Source organism: Malus sylvestris, chromosome 9 (assembly GCF_916048215.2).
Source record: "Malus sylvestris chromosome 9, drMalSylv7.2, whole genome shotgun sequence".
NCBI lineage: Eukaryota > Viridiplantae > Streptophyta > Magnoliopsida > Rosales > Rosaceae > Malus > Malus sylvestris.
Window position 1 is genome coordinate 29,301,407 of NC_062268.1, and position 20,655 is coordinate 29,322,061.

A 20,655-nucleotide genomic window follows, 5' to 3' on the forward strand; every position below is an offset into this window, starting at 1 on the left:
TTTAGTCATCCATATAAATTTAAAAATTATTAATTTACTATAAAGATGGTACTTATTAACATAATAGTTGATTCGTTAGATATATTATAAATGGGTGGTTAAATGATCTCTAAATCAAATTGTAAACACGAAATTTTCCTGAAACGAAAGAGACAAGAACAACGTGCACAAAATAATATTTGTATTTGATGATTTTGGGTTACAATCTCTCTCTATTTTGATCCTCTGATTCGATCTCCGTAAGGTGTTGATTTATGGATATTTTGTTGATTCAAGGGCCGTGGAGGCTTGATTTTGGATGAACTGTTGGAAGTTTCTTCAAGGGCCGTGGGCTTGATCTTTGAAGGTGGATTTGAGCGAATCTTCAAGGAGCCGTTGGGGCTTGATCTTGAGGATGAGTGTTTCTTCAAGGGCCGTTGAGGCTTGATCTTGAATAACGGTGATGAGCGGATCTTCAAGGGCTTTTGGGCTTGATCTTGAAGAACGGTGGCTTGTTGATCCAAGGGCCGTCGGGGCTTAATCTTGAATTGGTGGATGATTGTTGGTGTAAAGGGCCGTTGGGGCTTGATCTTGGAAGAACAATGAATGAAGAACGAAGAACACTTTCTTCGAGGGCCGTCGGGGCTTGATCTTGAATTGGTGGATGATTGTTGATCCAAATGGCCGTTGGGGCTTGATCTTGGAAGAATGATGAACGAAGAACGAAGAACGAAGAACAACTTTCTTCAAGGGCCGTCGGGGCTTGATCTTGAATCGGTGGATTGTTCTTCAAGGGCCGTTGGGGCTTGATCTTGAAGGAGGATTTGATGAAGAACGAAAAGGGCTTTCTTGATCCTTCGGGATTTGCTTGAGAGCTTCGGAGTTTCAGAGCTTCGGAGCTTCAAGGTGTAATATGAATTCCTTCCCAAATGAATGAAATTGGCTTCTATTTATAGAATTTTCCAAGGCCTAATTTTGAATATAATATTCCAGATGAAATAAGTCGTTTCTGCCAGGTGTTGACACGTGTCCTGTTTGATGACTTTTCCGATTATTCTCGATTTTTTGTTTAGACACACGCTACGTGTAAAATTTATGTAATACATGAGTGCTGAAACTTTGATTTATCGGTCAACATTTATTTACCGAAATTTCGATGTCTACAAATGTCCCCACTTCAAGGCGCATCGTATACATGTGCTTGTCATGTGTAGGAGATGTGTTTTGAAGTCCCTTATTGTAGATGTCGATCCAAGGGCCGTCGGGGCTTGAACTTGAATTGGGCTGGAAATTTCTTCAAGGGCCGTCAAGGCTTGATCTTGAATTTGTTTGGAATTTCTTCAAGGGCCGTCGAGGCTTGATCTTGAAGGTTGAAATTGGACCACAAGGAGCTTCATGTGGTAGATGATCTTTGGCTTGGGTAGTGGATGAATCGGTACGTATTTGTTTTTTGCGCTTTGTTGACTTTCCACAGTTTTGATCTTGAACTAGGTTGGAGGATTTTCTGGATTCCTCCAATTGTTGATTTTCCACAGCTTATTCTTGAACTAGGTTTTGATTCAAGAGTGGTAGACAATTGATCTTGAATCGGACTTGTGATTTCTTCAAGGGCCGTCGAGGCTTGATCTTGAATTTGGCCGGAAACTTTTTCAAGGGCCGTTGAGGCTTGATTCTTGAAGGTTGACCCGAACACATGGCAAGCAGGCATGAGGTGAAGGTGACGACTTGTTGCTTTGTTCAATCTTTCTAATTCACACCTGAGCAGTTTGGTCAACGGTATGATCTTCAAGATTAATGGGCTCTTCTTCCAGTTGGTGACTTGATCTTTAAGGATTTGATTCAAGGGTGGTGAAACGGCACATGCAGCCCACAACGCCTAGCAAGTCGACCCAAGAATTTGAGGGTCAAAACGAGTCATCCACCCATAGTGATTGCAAACCTGATGATATGAGATACTTTTGATTTTGAAGAAGTAGCGGATGAATCGACACGTGCTTTGTTGTGCTTGTCTCCACATGCTTCAATGTATCATTTTCCCTTGTCTTATCTATTCTTCTGGCAGAATGTAGCATCTTCTCGAGTTCTTGAGCTCAGACTCCTTCTGCTGAGCTGACTGTGCAGGCTGCATTCTTCTCTGCTTGTTTCTTCAGGCAGATGTGGCAGCTTCTTGAGTTCCTCAGCTCGGACTCCTTCTGCTGAGCTGACTGTGAAGACTGCATTCTTCTCTACTTGTTTCTTCTGCACGTTGTCTCCACATGCTGCAAGGTATCATTTTCACTTGCCTTATCTGTTCTCCAAATAAATGTGGCATCCGAGTTTGAGTGGAGGTTCCGGCATATTGTTTTCTTTATCCTTGTCTTTGTAGGTAAGAACAAGGACAAAGGAAAAGACAGGGAGAACGCATGATATGAGATACTCTTGCTTTCTACCCTGGTGATATGAGATACTTTTGCTTTGGTGTCATTTGTTTGCAGAGGTACCCCAAGGAATAAGAAACACTGAGTGACTCGAGAGGCTTCGTTGGGAAGGCATTCTCGGAGATGAAGAAAGGTTATGTATGTCTGCCTTGCTATGGAGGGTGAAGGTGGACAGTTATAGGAAATTCTTTAGTACCTGTAGAGGTACTATTCTTTTACTCGTGTCGGCAACCAATGCGTGATTGATCAGTATGGCTTCACGTGCTTTCTTCTTTATCAGAAATCTTCGACAAATTGTCCGTAATTTTCGTCAAGATGAGTGTGCATGTGACAGATGTTGACGAGGCTGAAAAAAAACTTGCGCCTCTTCGATATCTGGGATCGGCGCTTCGACAAATTGCCCGTGATTTCCGCAAAGCTGAGTTTGCGCGTGACGGGTGCTGACGAGGCTGAAAAAGACTGGCGCCTCTTCGATATCTGGGATTGGCGCTTTAATAAATTGCCCGTGATTTCCGCAAAGCTGAGTTTGCGCGTGACGGGTGCTAACGCATCTGGAAAAGCAAGATGTTTCTCCGATTTTTGAGCTTGCCTCCTCGATTTTTTGAATTGGCCTCTTCGAATTCTGAGCTCGCTTCTTCAATCTCTGAAATCCCGTCGAGTGTTGATTTTTATAGAGGCACGCAGTTCGTTTCAAAGCACACTTGAATTTTTTTTTTTTTTTTTTGCTTGTAGAAAACTCCCTTCGTGCACTTCTAAGATCTTGATTTTGTCCGACTTCTTATTTCTTCAACACCTTTGAAAATGTATGGACCCTCCGACCGTCGTTTTGATTTGAACCTTGGTGAAGAGGCAACCCCGTCTTCTCCAGATAACATATGGCGCCCATCCTTCATATCCCCTACTGGTCCTCTTACGGTTGGGGATTCGATGATGAAGAATGATATGACCGCTGCGGTGGTGGCTCGGAACCTTGTCACTCCTAAAGATAACAGACTACTTTCCAAGCGGTCTGATAAGTTGGCTGTTAAGGATTATCTGGCTCTCAGTGTGCAGTGTGCAGGTTCTGTGTCTAATATGGCCCAACGCCTATTTGCTCGAACCCGTCAAGTTGAATCATTGGCGGCTGAGGTGATGAGTCTCAAACAGGAGATTAGAGGGCTTAAGCATGGGAATAAACAGTTGTACAAGCTCTATATCTTTCCATCAATCTTCGTAAGAGATAGATTGCCTCCATGGTTGAGCGCCCTGGCATGAACCCGAATTGGTTGTCCGAAACCCGTGTCTCTTGCCTCAATCTATGCTCAATGACTCTCTCCCAGAGCTTCATTGTATGACTCATTAGCTTAATACCCCTATAGTTCATGCAATTTTGTGCGTCGCCCTTATTCTTGTAAATAAGCACCAAGGTGCTCTTTCGCCACTCGTTTGGCATCTTCTTCGTTTTCAAAATCCTATTGAAAAGGTCAGTGAGCCATGCTATACCTGTCTCTCCCAAGGCTTTCCACACTTCAATCGGTATATCGTCTGGGCCCACTGCTTTTCTATGCTTCATCTTCTTCAAAGCTACAACCACTTCTTCCTTCCTGATTCGACGATAAAAGGAGTAGTTTCTACACTCTTCTGAGTTACTCAACTCCCCTAAAGGAGTACTCATTTCATGTCCTTCATTGAAAAGCTTATGAAAATAACCTCTCCATCTGTCTTTGATCGCATTCTCTGTAGCAAGAACCTTTCCATCCTCATCCTTGATGCACCTCACTTGGTTTAGGTCCCTTGTCTTCTTTTCCCTTGCTCTAGCTAGTTTATAGATATCCAACTCTCCTTTTTTGGTGTCTAGTCGCTTATACTTATCGTCATAAGCCGCTAACTTAGCTTCTTTCACAGCTTTCTTCGCCTCTTGCTTCGCTCTTCTATACCTTTCACCATTTTCATCGGTCCTATCCTTGTATAAGGCTTTACAATATTCCTTCTTAGCCTTCACCTTTGTTTGTACCTCCTCATTCCACCACCAAGATTCCTTTTGGTGTGGAGCAAAGCCCTTGGACTCTCCTAATACCTCTTTTGCTACTTTTCGGATACAGCTAGCCATGGAATCCCACATTTGGCTAGCTTCCCCCTCTCTATCCCACACACACTGGGTGATTACTTGCTCTTTGAAAATGACTTGTTTTTCTCCTTTTAGATTCCACCATCTAGTCTTTGGGCACTTCCAAGTCTTGTTCTTTTTTCTCACTCTTTTGATATGTACATCCATCACCAACAAGCGATGTTGATTAGCCAAGCTCTCCCCCGGTATAACTTTGCAATCCTTACAAGTTATACGATCCTCTTTCCTCATTAGAAGAAAATCTATTTGTGTTTTTGACGACCCACTCTTGTAGGTGATCACATGTTCTTCTCTCTTCTTAAAGAAGGTGTTGGCTAAGAAGAGATCATATGCCATTGCAAAATCCAAGATAGCTTCCCCATCCTCATTTCTCTCCTCAAAACCATGGCCACCATGAAAACCTCCATAGTTGCCTGTCTCCCTGCCCACGTGTCCATTTAAATCTCCTCCTATAAATAACTTCTCCGTCTGAGCAATTCCTTGCACCAAGTCTCCAAGGTCTTCCCAAAATTTCTCCTTCGAACTCGTATCCAACCCTACTTGAGGTGCGTACGCACTAATCACATTGATGAGTTCTTGTCCTATTACAATCTTGATTGCCATGATTTTATCTCCTACCCTCTTGACATCTACAACATCTTGTGTCAAGGTCTTGTCCACAATGATGCCAACACCGTTTCTCGTTCTATTTGTGCCCGAATACCAAAGCTTAAACCCTGAGTTTTCTAGATCTTTTGCCTTAAGACCAACCCACTTAGTTTCTTGTAGGCACATAATATTTATCCTTCTCCTCACCATAACTTCCACTACTTCTATAGATTTTCCCGTTAAGGTTCCTATATTCCACGTTCCTAAACGCATTATACTCTCTTGAACTCTACCCTTCTGTCCTAGCTTCTTCACCATCCCCCGTCTAATAGGATCAAAGTACTTTTTTTGTGTGTCCTGTGTAAAGTTGATAGGAGCATATGCTCCCAAACAACTTTGAGTGGAGTCGTTCGAAAAGAAGTTTCTATGGCCCCCTTACTCATTTAACACTGCATCCGGATGCCGATGGAGATACAGCGACCCTTACTCACTTATCACTGTGCTCGGGCCACACAGCGCGCCACTTACGGGTGACGTCCTAGCTTTAGCGCGAGACGAATTGATTTTAATTTTGATGCACATTATCTACTATAACATTAAAATTGTCCATGTGTTACACTTGAAAACCATACACGTGAGGGCGTGCATCAAGAGTTATCCCATGTCGGAAAATGAAATTGCAAACTCTCCATCTTCCGTAGCTTAGATGTCTCAATGACGTTACTCGGCCAAAAAAGGAAAAACAAGTTTAGAGATGGAAAATTCAAACCGTTAAACTTAATAACCGTCTGAATGGAATGGATTTGGGTATGAAAATTCAAGTATAGTTTTTTTTTTTTTTTTTTTTTGTCAAACGTTGGATTTATTAGATTAGATATAAGATTAGAGAATTAACGGGGATCGAACCCACACTGTGGTGCAAAAACAATACTCCTCTCTACCACTGTGGTAAAAGGTCAATTGCAAAATTTAGGTTTAGTTTGAATACGAAGAAAAACCATAAATATTATTCGGTTATGGTCTTGGATATGGTTATAGGGGTCCTCCATCCGTATCCATCCTCGAATCCGACTTAAATAATATGTATAATATAATATAATTTGCGGTTATACATATAGTTAATTTTCGTGGTATGGATATGGCATTTCCGTCCTCAAACCAAACCGTTGTCATCTCTAAGTGTCTTCAAGCATATGGTCGCAGAAATTGGCTGATGATAACCACTACTTGCTTGTTCCTAATAGGAGAAAGTTCTCTTATACGACCAATTTGCTTCGAACAAAAGTTATAAAATAACTGTGGATTACTGGAGAGATTCTCTCACACAAGTTTTAGTCACATTATTGTTACCGTCCAATAAATACTTGTCATGCATTCAAAAAGTGCACTTCCTATCTAATGAACAAATGACACGTGGTGAAATAATGACACGAGAGGATCTCTTATCCTACTGACCTCCGTTTCACAATTTTCCCAACTTGGACATCAATGCCGACCATCCGGATATCCATGAGTAACAGTTCCATCAACATTTAGTCAGATTACACAAAGCTTAAACCACCAAAACTGTACCACTTAAGAAAACAAAAGAGAACATCTAGAGAAAACAACACTTAAACTTTTGTCTTATCAATTCCTCTCATTTCGATTACGGATCAGTAAACGAGCCATTAATGTTTGCTATGCAACCTCCAACAACGAAGTATTGAGGCATTCTATTCCCATCCATTCCGCATAAACGAGAAATGTACTAATCTTGCAAATTATATTAGTTATGGAGCTAGCTAAATCACTTGGAAGTTTTTATACCTTCCCACAGCCGGTTAACAGCAATCCTAGCACACACACTTCATGAAATTGAATTTGTTACAAGCCAAGTATCCAACATCTAATAATTATACATCTCTAATTAAGTTGACAGAAGAGAGGGAGCATGCTTGCTATAAATCTTATCTGATATGGAAATGCTTGTGAATTGAATTTCCTGGAATGGTTATCCGAATTCTTCCGCTGTCATCGACCTGCCCGCATACATCCTTGAACTGAGTCCCTGCACCAACATTGCAGCTTGAGCCTTCAACTGCATGAGACTCGGCTGGATTCTTCCTTCGTCGTTCGTTGTGTCCTGCCAGACGCCTGCGACAACTCCTTTTGGTGTCGTCGAATTCTGGTAGCTGATGAAATCTGCAACACAACAACATTCGGCATCAGGATGCTTGCTTATTTATCGGTGAATTTGAAGTTTTAAATGTTGCAAGAGAAACTATTTAACATTGGTGAAACAAAATGTACCAGTAAACTGCTATTCTTGGTAGATATACTTAAATGATTCAGCCTCATTACAAATTGGAAAGAGTAAATTAAGAACAAAAACAGAACCATACAACTTTGAATTGTGAACTTATTGCCAGAGATCGATACAACGACACGAGTAAATGTAAATTGAAGAGTAGCAATGTGCATCAATCGCACACAGGCACACATAAAAGAAACCGGCAACAACAAATTATGCGATTTCTGCAAAACCAATATATAAACTGAGCAAGCAAGTGGCCCTTTACCATAGTGGTGAAAAGGTGTTGAACCCTTGCAAGAAGGCGTGAGATCAACCCCCTCAGTGGTTAATCTGACATATAATCTAACAAAATCTATCGTTTAAAGGTTATACCCAGTGCACAAGGCTCCCGCTTTACGCAAGGTCTAGGAGAGGTGAATGTCGGCTAGCCTTAAACAAAATCTATCGTTTAACCAAAAAAATATATATATAAACTGAGCAACAATTACTACACATTTTCATACCGCAGAAAAGAAAAATCAAACAGAAACAAAAGAATGGAAATGAAAATTGCAGCAAGAAAGATTGCAATAAGTGGGAAGTGGGAAATGATTACCTGCTGCATTGCTGGCAAAACCTTTGGTGGAGGCCAGAGACAAGCACAACCTGAGACTTGGAATGAAGGTCACAAACCTTATGCTTTCTATGATACTGCTTTTCTTCACTCAGATCAGCTGTGCACCTGTCCGCCTGACACCGTCTCATCGCGCCGCCTCCTCCTCCACCGGATGACGAGGACGAGGACAACGATCTCTTCAAGCCTCCTTTCTTCTTCCTGTCTACTTGCAGCTCACCATCAAATTCCTCCTCCTCCTTCTTCACCACCGCCACCACCCGCGGCTTCTCCCCCATCTGCTTGTTCAAGTCCAACTTACTCATTCCCTCCATCAACGGATCGACCCCAGATGATATATATCACCTTTTTTAGTAAAAAAGAGATGAAGAAGGAAGGAAGAAAGAGCAGGAAGATATTAGCGGAACAAGAGGAGGGGGAGAGTAAAAAGTAGAAGGGAAGCAGCACAAGGAGGGATCAGGAGGAGAAGTGGGAGAGTGAGGACCACAACATTCTCCTCCATAATTTTAAGGGTTTATGTAACAAGCCTTTTGCTTCTTGTCCGTTGTTTAGCAGCTTGTACTTGTACAACAATAATGCAGAGGGGTCAGAGACTCCAGAGGGGAGGGGATAATGGACTTGGATTCTCTGCCCTCTCATTTCGGTGCCCTCTCGTGCCCTCCTGTTTTGTATGGTCACGGTTAATCCATGCTAACATTTTATATTGTTTTTTATAAAAATAATAAGACAAAAAATAATAATAATATAAAATATTAACGTGGCTTAACCGTGACCACACAAACAGAAAGGCACGAAAAGGGCACCGAATTGGAAGGGCAGAGAATCCAAGTCCGGGGATAATACCGACGAAAAGTTACAAATAAGCAAACCCAAACACTTTGGGTCTCTTTCCCTTTCCCTTTGTTTCCATGTTTACAAATCAACCCTCACCAATTACCAACATCTCCAAGGAGGTAGCATTTGCGTAGCATTGGAGATTATAAGAAAAAGGATAATACTAGGTTCTAAATTTTATAAATCAAATGATGTCGATATCGCTGATTGGATTATTACTTAAGTACCGATTAACGTATTTGTTTTCTATTAGTAATAAATCATTTTGTTTGCAAATTTGAGTAAAATTTTAGTCTCCAAGACATTATCCAAAAAAAAAAAACGCATTTCCAATGGACTTAGCCACCTAATTAGCAACTGATTTTGTACATTCTCAAGGTCAGTGGTTACTTCTTCAAGTTAGCAAATTGAGTCACACAATATATTTTATTTAAAAGTATTGTTTTATGAAGTGTTTGAAAATAAAATTCAGGCCCCACAAAATATGGTAAAATCAAGATATTATAACATTTTAAAGTGAAAGATAAAATTTGAAGAGTTTGTTGAAGAGTAGTTCAGTGTGACATATTTTTTCGGAATGACATTTTTAAAGTAGCATAAAAGTGTCAAACGAGTTAGCAAATAACACTTATAAAGAAAATCTGCTAACTCCTATTGTTAAAATTTTGTTAGTTTAGTTAATGAATAATATTTCATATAAGTGGTGCTTCCTAACCAAATGGTGCGACATACACTTTTGAAAGATTGTGTAACCTAATTCAGAATGCGACATTTAAACCTCTATAAAAGTTCCTACAAACGCTCAATGAAAAGTCTCACAAATATCTCTACTTTTTCATTGAAAACCAAAGCACCAAAAACAAAAATTTATGCAGATTTTGTTTTGGTGGTACTTGAGCCTCTTCATATTCTTGGTGTATTTGGGGATTATCTTAGGAGTGTGGGGATCTCGACAATTATTAGGCATTAAGCCGAGTTTCATTGTATCCACGTGACTAATTCGCACCTTTCATTTGCACACAAGTTGTAAGGGTAAATTACATCTGAAATATAATCATAGATTTTTACGTGCCTTGAAGCAACTTTCATCTTATATGTGACAACCCGTCCCTAGTTCTAGAATTTTATAAATTTTAAAGATGTGAATTTACAAAAATGCCCTGAGAGGCGAGGGTATTGACTTACGTTGACCAACATATAGTGAGACGTATGAAATATTCATTTAGCGTATTTCTGTAGTACTCGACAATACGATCGTGTAGATGCAAGTAGAAGCGGATTGGGGTATTGATATTACCATTTATTATTTTATATTTTTTTAAGTACCATTACATTATTTTAAGATTAACTTTGATAAGAATTGAGGGAAGGAGAAGAAGAAATAGGGGGGGGGAGAAAAAAGGGGAAAAAGAAGAAGGGCTATTGGCTTCCCAATGAGAGTGGAAGGGAGAGAGAGCTTCGGCCAAGGGTAGGAAGAGAGAGAGTGAAGGTGACCAATCAAAGGAAGGAAAGGAAGGGAAAGGAGGGAGAAAAGAAAGGGGGGGGGGGAACCGGGTTTCCCTCAACCCGCGACCCGATCCGGTGAATTCTCCCATCTCCAGCCACCTTGGACGACAAGGTTAGTGTCAAAATGACCCTTACCACAAGGCCAACCGATCCCTCTTCCATTTTCATGTGAAAATTGGGTGGAAAATTGGTGAATTTTGGGTAAAACCGTACAAGAAGGGGTGCACGGGTTGGGTTCTATTCCACCACGATTTGAAGCTACCTCCTCCAATTACCACCACCAATAGACTCCCCTCAACCTCAGGAACAAAGCCCAAACACTTGTGGAGGCGTCGGAGAGAGCATGGAGGTCGAATCGAAGCACGCCCTCTTTAGGGTTTTCGACGGATTTATGTAAAATTGAGGTGTTTCTTGGCCAAATTGGTCTTGGTCACAGGTATGAAACTTACTCTACTCATTGAGAGCTTCATTACTGTAAATTTTGGTAATTTTTGGAAATAGTTGGATTTTCCGGCGAATCGGGGTGGCCGACCTCCACCCACGGCGGCGCGTGGCCAAGGGACTGTCGATGCTACTCTTAGGTTAAATTAGATGCCTTGAGTTCATTTTTGGTAATTGTATAACGTAGGTTGATCGTTTGAACCTAAATCCCTTACGATATGCTACTTGGTAAAATGTGAATCGACGATCCGACCGTTGGATCGTCATCAAACTTTAATAGATTATAGTACATAATATTTAAGGACCATAGAAACTTACGGATTGGGAATCCGACGTACAGATCTTCCTGAATTGGATTTGTAAGTTCATAAAATAAAATATTGACCGCCACTTGGTTTTTGGCAATTGGCGGAGATCAGACCATTGGATCGTAATGAAATTTTAGGATATTGTTCTAGAAGCATAATGTGTATCTTTGGGAGTAACGGATCGGAAATCTGTGATGCAGATCTTATGGATCAAATCTTAGGGGTGTGTTTTATGTAAATGATGTATTCTATCGATAAGAATTATGAGATGTGATTTGATAATTGTTCTAAGCGCCGATCGTTCGTGACGCCTCTATGTGTGTGCTAGGGAGTTGTAGTGTAAACTCCAGGTGAGTGAGTCTTTTCCTTTCTATCGTATATATATTATTTATATATATATATGATTGATAATTCCATAAACGTTTATAAATTGATTATTGCTTACGATTACTGTGAATGTTTTGAAGTAATTATGAACTACAAATGGCTTGATCCCTATTTATGATACGTAGGCAGTCTAACGAGACGTTAGATGCAGCCATATAATAAATGAGACTAAATAATTGAGACAATAGCCTTGTTGAGGGGATTGAGTAATGTGAGGGACATTGGTGGAAAATGTGAGATTTAACCTTATGAATTAGTGGTAAAATTTTAGTCATAAATCAATGTGTAAAGAATCAAGAATTTGAAGTACAAAAACGTAATTAATGATAGTTAATTAAACTAGTGTCTAGTTGGGCTTATCACCGATAATTATTCCCAAAAATAAATAGTTCGGGAGTATGGCGTTACAGCTTATGCATTTTTATGTATTATATATATATATATGTATGTATGTATATAATTGAAAATGCTATAACATTGTTGAGTATTAGATTGCATCATGGTTTATCTATATGTATATTACTTGCACATAATTATTGTGAATGCTTGAAGTGCAAAGGTAAACATAGGACACCCAGGTAAGTTCAGGTGAGTTTATGGTATTTGTTGAAATGATGGAGTTATGGCATGACTATATAATGTTTTAAGCAACTCCGGCACTGTCGTACGGGTTGCCCATGAATCGTACATGTTATGTTGAGATGCATTGAGAGCTCATAAATTTGCACCCCGGTGTTAGTGCTCCCGCCCATAGCCAAGGCACATTCCTTCACATGATGTTCACCACCCGCACCTTACGCTCACCTTGAATCCAAGGTAGGTGCACAGTTCTGTCGTACAAACAACTTTAAGTGGTTCCGACTCGTAGGTGACCTGTGATTATTCGCACAGTCTTCACGTAATTGTAGCACTTGAGCGTATTTATTTACACCTAGTTCTGTCGTACATACCACTTTAGGTGGTTCCAACTCGTGTGCATGTATACTTATTGAGATATGGATAAGTCATACAGGTCTCAAGAGGTGACTCCGACTTATGAGCTAACATATATGGATAAGTCGTATAGGTCACAAGAGGTGACTCCGACGTATGAGCTAGCATATGTGATGATATATGGATAAGTCATGCAGGTCACTATAGGTGACTCCGACTTATGAGCTAGCATTGATTATTAAGCACATGATTATTTATATTGCTGTTGAGCTGCTGTGTTGTGGTATATTTCTGGATTTAATGTTAGCGTACATTTGATATCATACTATACATGGTGAATTCTCAGAAATTATACGGTTTTACAAAGAAGGGTTATTACAAGGATAATTATGGTTTCAAACGTTTTGTTTTTACCTACTCACATCTTATGTTTTGCACCCCTCCAAGTTTTAATTGCTGAATGTTCGTATCGACGAGGATTCTTGGCAATCTCAGGATAGAAGGCTACTTCTGAGGGTATAATCCTTATCCGTTCTACTGTACTTACTTATGCGCTAACGTCACATGTGAAGTGAGTTCATTCCCGCTCACCAGCACACACTGGTATTTAGGCACTCTTAGGTTCAAATTTATTCATATTTTCTCACATCTTTACACTTTATGACTTCGTTACCTTCCAGGTGTCGACCAGCACATCTCGATTCAGAATCCTTATGGACATTCCGAATCGGGGTATGTCACTATCTCCACATAGCCATAACCCCACTAGCCTATATTTCGAACATAATGTCCAAAAACTAATTTAGCTAGCTAGTTTAACTTATTATCTCCAACAGCACTCTTTGAATATTTTATTATTTACCGATTCAAATCACTTATAGGAAAATGATAAGCACAAACCATTTTTATCTTATCACACTCATATTTAATTATGCCTGTTGTTTCCATTTGATCAACCACTATCTAGAACCACCAGTTCTCGTATTTTGACCCCTCTCTGATCGGTCCGCCACCAAAATTTATCATTCTCTAAGCCTCTAATATTTTGACACTCCGCCATCTAGTCACGTTGAATGGACAAAATGGAGAGATTGAAGGAGAAGCGTATTGTATAAATACAATATAGCGAGTGACTATTCAAAAATTAAAAAACTAAAATTGCTGGTCGTTTAGCTAGCCTGTTAGAAATTGATTTTTTTTTTTTTTTTTTTTTTTTTGCGTTTTTGCTAAAATAGCCAAACAACCTTGTTTGGCGATATCATTGGATATGTTCCAAGCTAGCATTATTTAAAAGTTTCTTTTATTGTATACTTAGCCATATCATTCAATATCAAACTCGTTGTCTAGTGAGTGAATTTACGACATTCCAATTACTAGAATACTACTAAATCGTAACATTAAGTAGAAACAATACTCAAAAAGTCGAACCAAGATTTGTCTTCCATATGTACGTATCTCATAAGATTTCTCTTTGGCTTCATAAAAGGTCCCATCACAAAGCCAAAGAGAAATTGTTCGATCGATGCGCACATGGTTTATCAGATGGGTATTTCAAGGTCCGCGTCTTTGTCTCCGACAGGATTTTGCGTGCACCTGTGTGTGTTCCGAAATGGAGGTCTACAAAAGGAATGTTAGGCTGTGGCTCACTTTGGATTTAGAAGAAGACATTTTTCACCGTAAATTGTTTAATGATAGTCTTTTCTACTGTCTGTCTGCACTTTTCCTTGGATGTATAAGAAAGAGATTTATTCTCATTTTTCAATCTCTTCAAGCACGTACACTTGAGCATCCGGTTATCAGATAGAAATTATGATGGAGGATATGCTATCTCTACGTTAGGACCTGTGTTTGTTATGGTTTTTGCCAATACCAACAAGCACTTCTTTTGCTGCATGGACCCTTATCCGGATATGCATTTTATATCCTGATCAAAAGTCTTCTTTTAACTTTAAAAGGTCGTACCCAGTGCACAAGGCTTCCGCTTTACGCAGGGTCTGGGAGAGGTGAATGTCGGCTAGCTTTACCCCCATTTATGGAGAGGCTGCTCCCAAGTCTCGAACCCGAGACCTACCGCTCATGGGCACCAAGTGCGACCTCAAGAATTGGACCTACAACCAACTTCACTACTACCCTGTAGTGTTACCACCTGAGCTAGGGTCCCAGGGAGCCAGAATCATCTTGGATATTCAGAGCATTCAGTTCCATCAAATTAATTGAGTGTTTCGGTTTTTCAAATATTCTTTATTTTTATACATGGATGCTCCATCTGAAGGTAGAAGGTCAACTTATCATGTTCACTGCCCACACTGTAGGTCGTACGAAGTACCAGATCACTGGTTGTGCAGGCCAGGGTGGCTTTGCTCAAGTATACAAGGCATATGTCAACTGTAATCCTGAAGATGTTGTTGGATTGAAGGTAAAATCTACCGGACTTATTTCTCTCCTATTGATGACCAGTGTATTACCGGATAGTTTCAGTTTTTGTAATCTGTGGCCGATACAGAAGCCTGCTTTCCCTTGGGAGTTTTATATGTATTATTGTATCGTCAACTTGATCAACGGATCTCAGGCAAGGAAGTAAGCATTTCCTGATCCTCCAAACTTTTTATTGGTAGTTCCTGGGTCTGTTTATTTTACACTTGATATGTAAATGTATCAGAGGTCAAGCTTTGGTTTCGCTCATAGAATGCATCTCTATCCTGACTGTAGCATCCTTGTGTCCGACTATCTTGCTGGTGGAACACTTCAGGTTAGTTTAACATACATCATACCAATTTTCATGTCTGCCACACTCTTGTCATGCTTATTATAACCTAAAGATCTTGTGCAGGATGCAATAAACTTAAACATTTTCACTTAACGTCTTGTTTGTGTGTTATAAAGCTTAAACATTTGCATCATCAATTAGATTATCATTTGGCAGGAATGGCGTTACAAAAGCCGGATCTCATGATAGAACTGACTCTACAGGAAGAATTTTGTGAGTGAAGTGGTCCGTGGCTTGATCAGGTTATTTCTGGTTGCATAAGACTAGTATTCAGCTTAGTTTTTATGATTAATCTGGAGTTATCTTACAGGGTCTATGCCTTGTCGCCTGGGGAAGAGGGATAGATCTGCATCTCTTTCCTGACAATGTGGAGTTTACAGGAGATTGCCAGATATTGGAATGGAAACTCATCTCTTCCATCTCTTATCTTCACCTTCACTCTTAAGTTTATACTTGACGATTTTGATTTCAATTCTTGTCCTTCAACTGGGCTCAGATATTGGAATGGTGAACTCTGGAGGAACTTCTTTACAAAACTGCTAATAGCGGTCCCGGTTGTAACAACAAGAAGCTGTTGCAGGATCTGAGGAAATCCTTCCAGGATTACATGTGCTCGGATCCTCAGCTTATAAAGAAACTAAGCGATTTACTGGTTAAGCAAAGGGCCTCGCTGTGTTCTGCTTAGTGACCCATTCATTCCTCCTGGCTGAGCTCAGCTCCGGGAGCATCTGTAAATTCAAGTGCCAAACTTCGTCTGAAGATTCGGACAAATGTAAAGATGTATGTACAGAAACCCAACTTGTTGTGGTGAAACACCCTGACAAATTTGTGTTAACTAACAACAGTTCCTCCAAAGAGTCTGCGAAATTGACCACGATTGGGGGGAGGCACCTGCCAAAGTTGTTATTAGTAAACCATAATTTTCTTAAATCATAGGGTATACGAGAACAATACTCTTGTTAAGCATTTTGTTGTTTATTATTCTTTATACATTTCTTGTACATCTCTCTCACCATTTTTCCTCCACTTTTCTTCATTTCTCTTTTCCTCCATAGATTTTCCTTTATCAACTTCCAAACATCTAATAGAGTTAAGACCCAAACATTTTGTAGACCACATCTGAATCATCTCTCTAATAAAAAGTAAAGCCGCCAATATATGTATATTCCACTTCTATTAGAGAGGTGATTCACATGATATTACAAAATATGATCTCCCTAGCATTTGCCAATCTGAAAACCCAAAAACCCAAAGATTATAAATCGGCCCTTGGGGTTTAGGTTTGGTTGCGAGATTTTGGTTAAGCACATTCTAGGGCATTTTCAACTACTGCCTCTCTTCTTAGAGGTGTCTAGGTTCACCTCCAAGATGAGAGGCCAACCATTGCACCACCCGCTGCTAACCAATTACTGGGCAACGGGATGGCTAGCTTGATAGATGATACAATTCAATGCCTAAAACAAATTCACTAGACCCTTCACAAGTTGAAAATGTTGGGTCAAGCCGGCTGACCACGTTCTGTTGGTCCCATCCGTGTTAGAGCTGCTCCATACGGGCATCCCTACCCACGAATCCCGCCACAAGAGCGGCATCCTAAATAGCTAACTCAACCGGAAAATGGAACCCGAATCCGCCACAAAACAGGATGCATATTTTACATACAACGTATCACCAAATTTATAAGAAACCACTATCTAATCTCAACAAAGCACTTCCGTTCAAAGCTCAAGCATTAGATAACAAGCACCCAACATTCATATTTCTTCATCCCTGTAACTATGACTTTCTAATAACAAGCACTTCTGTTCATTCAAATTATTCAACTAGAGTCGGTACTTACAGTAACTAATGATTTCGTCATCATAGCATTATTAACCACCGCCACCAGACCCATACTTCTTGCCAAGAAGTACGACCTGCAGCTTGTCATAGCCAGCTAGCACACCGGCACCTGCAACAGCACGCAATATGTTCGCTCCAGCACCCTTAAACAGCGACTTAGCACCCTCGTTTTTGATGATTTGCTTAAATGCGTCCAAAGAGCTATTGTATTTAACTGCTTCTCCTGAGGTCATCATCATCCTTCTGCGCACTGTGTCAATTGGGTAAGAAGCTAATCCAGCACCGATAGTAATTCCCCATCCCAGCAAGAAACTAGCAACGAAGCTATCCTGTAAATCACCAGAAGAAAGACAGCAATGAACATTAATTACATCATATACTCCAGGGGAACAGATTCATATCCAATACCATAGAAAAATAGGACAAATGATATCAACTTCAACACATTATTCCCGAAAATCCCAACGGGTATTGAGAAAGACATACATATACAGAATGAACCCAAATTCCAACAGATCATCGGAGCTAATTCACAGTACATATTGACCCTTCACCGCCTGATTTTGGGCAAGGCAGGCAGTGGTCAAAGCAACTCCATGGGTAGCCATGTTGAAAATGATTCAAGCAGCTTACTGCCCTTCATATTAGTACACACTGCGCCTTTACTACCTCAGAAAATAGTGAAAAATAAGGGACACATTGACAGTATAAGAGAATAACACAGCCCAAAAAGTCAAATAATTACACACAAAAATAAATCCCTAATAGAGAACAAGTTAGTACGATTTAACAAGAAATTTTTTAGTGTGCCGGGAAACACTGCCCGATACACCAAGTGTAATAATACAACACTTGGTGTACCGGAACACGCACTGAAAAACCCTCAGATTTAACATACCTGCAGGCCACCAGTTAGAACCACAGGTTTCAGCGAATCGTACATTCCAAAGTAAAGCCCACGGTAAACGATAATTCCAACACAAGAGATACTGAATCCTCGATATAGCCCAGCGATGCCATCAGACTTGAGGGTTTTCTTGTAAACATCAACCAAACCATTAAACTGCCTTTCACCACCCTTTTTGGCAGCCTTGGCATCATTTGCCAACCGTGTTCTTGCATAATCCAGAGAGTACACAAAAAGAAGAGATGAAGCGCCAGCAGCACCACCTGATGCCAGGTTCCCAGCAAACCACTTCCAGTAGCCATCTCTATCCTTCTTGAAGTTGAAAAGCCTCTTGAAGTAATCCTTGAAAGCAAAGTTTAAGGCCTGATACACAAGTTTTAACAATTCAGAACGGCAATTAAAGGGAACAAGATACCCAATGCACAGAAAAAAATAATACTCCAACACAACAACACATGTATATGGGGGTTTAGGAAGTGATGCAAATAACGCTCGATCACTAAAGATATCCAGATATCGTGCAAAAGAAAATTGACCTGGGTAGGAAAGTATCTGATAACATTAGCAGTATTCCCTCTCCACAGAGAAAGGACACCTTCATCCTTAATTGTTCGGGCAAAGCAGTCACTTATACCCTTGTATGGTTCAGAAAGTCGACCAGTCTTGATCATCTCATCCTGATTCTGTATAAGTAGTTTAACACGCTCGATAGGAGCAGCAGCAGTTTTGGAAACAGCAGCAGACACGCCTCCCATGAGAAAATCCACAGCAAAACCAGCTGCACCTTTCTCTGCTGGAGCCTGCGCCATAATGGGGGACAACGGAGAGACTTGTGCAAGGGCAGTGCCATCAAAAGTTCGCAGCAGGGGGATCTGCAAAGCTCCATTGGCATAAGCACCAGTCACCGCATAGTTGCTTGTGTGCAACTTGGGGGAAAGCCTAGATATGAGGTAAGACTGCCCATATGTTTTCTGAAATATCGATGGACGCGATGACCCATCAGCCATGATTATAACTCAAGCCAGTGACCTGCAAACGAATAACATGATTTCAAATACAGGCATCCGCATGCATCAACACGAGAGGTCTGTTTTCCGTAACCGATACACACAATGACACGGGAACGAAATTATCTAATTCTTAGCACAAGGTTAACTAACGGAATTGTTTTCTCCATAAAATAGTAAGTTGTTGCAAATTGGCAAGACATGTACAAACAATGCGCCGAACGATTAGCGAATGGCACCGGCCTTGCACATACCCCATAAGATCACCTTGCAAAACATTTTAGGCTGCAATTATTTACGTATCCGGAAATCAGCCTGATACAACTACAGAGTACGGGCCTGGTCTACAATAATTTGAGCAAGATTACGTACTTAACTAAGAACGATTTTCGTGGATAATCACAATAATAAAAGATTTAAACAGTTGTTAAGACCCAGAAAAGTTTCATCGATTCAAAGTTTGGGCATCTAAGCAACCAAAAACAAGTGTGATGAAATTAATTAATGATCAGAGTGTTAAAAATTCCATGCATTCATACCAAAAACAAAAATTAGAGGTGTCAACATCAACAAAAACAACCACCAGATAAGAAGACCCCCTAAACACATCCCCTTAAACATCCATAAATGGTTGTTTGGTTTTCGAGAAAAGTCGGGAAAATGAAGAGAGCACAATTCTCAACAGGAACATGATTTTCTCGAGAACCAAACAAAAAGCCGAAAAGAAGGAGAGTTGAAAGAAAACAAACCCTAACCTGAGAGATGATCGCCGAGGAGAAAGAGTGTGACAATCAGTCAGAGAAGAAGAGAGTGAGCGTCGACCGACCAACCGAGTGAGGGACAACTTGTCAGCTACTTCTAGTGGAACTAAGAAATGAAGGAGGTATGGTAAGCCTCGCTAATTCTTCTACGAAACTAAAATCCGACAAGAAACTATACAAAAATAACACGATTCTAGTAAACTCGTTAACTAATCGAGTGTCACTGGCGAATCAGGTCGTTTATTTGTTAAGAAGAACGCATTAAAATAACGAGTATGACGACTTGTTTGTCACTTAAAATTTAGTCATAACAATTTCTTCTGTGACTCATTTAACATGACATAAACTACACATTTCGTTAATAAGTTGGCTCGTTATCAGATCATAATAATCTATTAAAATAAAAACCTTGACACGACACAATTCGTTCAAAAATAACAGATATGACACTAAAATAACAAATCAGACCCGTTTGCCAATTCTAAAAATGGGAGACCGTAGGTGACTATTAGATCATCGACGCTAACCCATAGGATAAAACTTTGACAAAAAAATATAAAAAAAAAAACCCATGGGATAAAACTTAAAATATAAACTTTAAACCCACCCTCCCCCGACCTCCCATCATCTCCAACTATTGGGTTCAAATATATATCTCTGGGTTAGATTCTTTCAGGATTTAAGCCTGACTTAAATTATTCTAGACCCACCAAACTATCATATTTCAAATCTTTTTGTTTTTTTACTTATAATCTAATGGTTGTGATCAAATGAGATTAAATCTAATGGTATAAAAAAAATTTGACAGTCCAAAATTAAATTTAACATCTAAAATTTCATTTAAAACTTTATAAATACTTATGTATTTGTATGATTTTTAATACTTATCAAAATTTAAATATTTTTAAATTAAAATATTCATAAAAATAAATTAGAATAACCTACATCAATTTTATTTTCAA

The 20,655-nt window shown here is 39.8% G+C and overlaps 2 protein-coding genes and 1 pseudogene across 2 annotated transcripts; 1 reads left to right on the top strand and 2 right to left on the bottom strand.

Annotated features, from left to right (window-relative positions):
* Positions 1–6,837: 6,837 nt before the first annotated feature.
* LOC126634214 (squamosa promoter-binding-like protein 3) lies at positions 6,838–8,589 on the bottom strand. The gene is made up of 2 exons (XM_050304707.1): positions 7,983–8,589; positions 6,838–7,275 (listed from the first exon to the last, which is right to left on the bottom strand). Exons 1-2 carry the CDS (start codon positions 8,312–8,314, stop codon positions 7,041–7,043), a joined length of 567 nt encoding a protein of 188 aa, XP_050160664.1. The 5' UTR covers positions 8,315–8,589; the 3' UTR covers positions 6,838–7,040.
* A 5,896-nt stretch (positions 8,590–14,485) lies between these two features.
* Positions 14,486–16,188, top strand: LOC126633943 (mitotic checkpoint serine/threonine-protein kinase BUB1-like; annotated as a pseudogene).
* A 640-nt stretch (positions 16,189–16,828) lies between these two features.
* On the bottom strand, positions 16,829–19,881 carry LOC126583777 (ADP,ATP carrier protein 3, mitochondrial-like). The gene is made up of 4 exons (XM_050248295.1): positions 19,688–19,881; positions 18,462–18,954; positions 17,917–18,288; positions 16,829–17,347 (listed from the first exon to the last, which is right to left on the bottom strand). The coding sequence occupies exons 2-4, from the start codon at positions 18,930–18,932 to the stop codon at positions 17,048–17,050; spliced, it is 1,143 nt and encodes a 380-aa protein (XP_050104252.1). The 5' UTR covers positions 18,933–18,954; positions 19,688–19,881; the 3' UTR covers positions 16,829–17,047.
* Between the last annotated feature and the right edge of the window lie 774 nt (positions 19,882–20,655).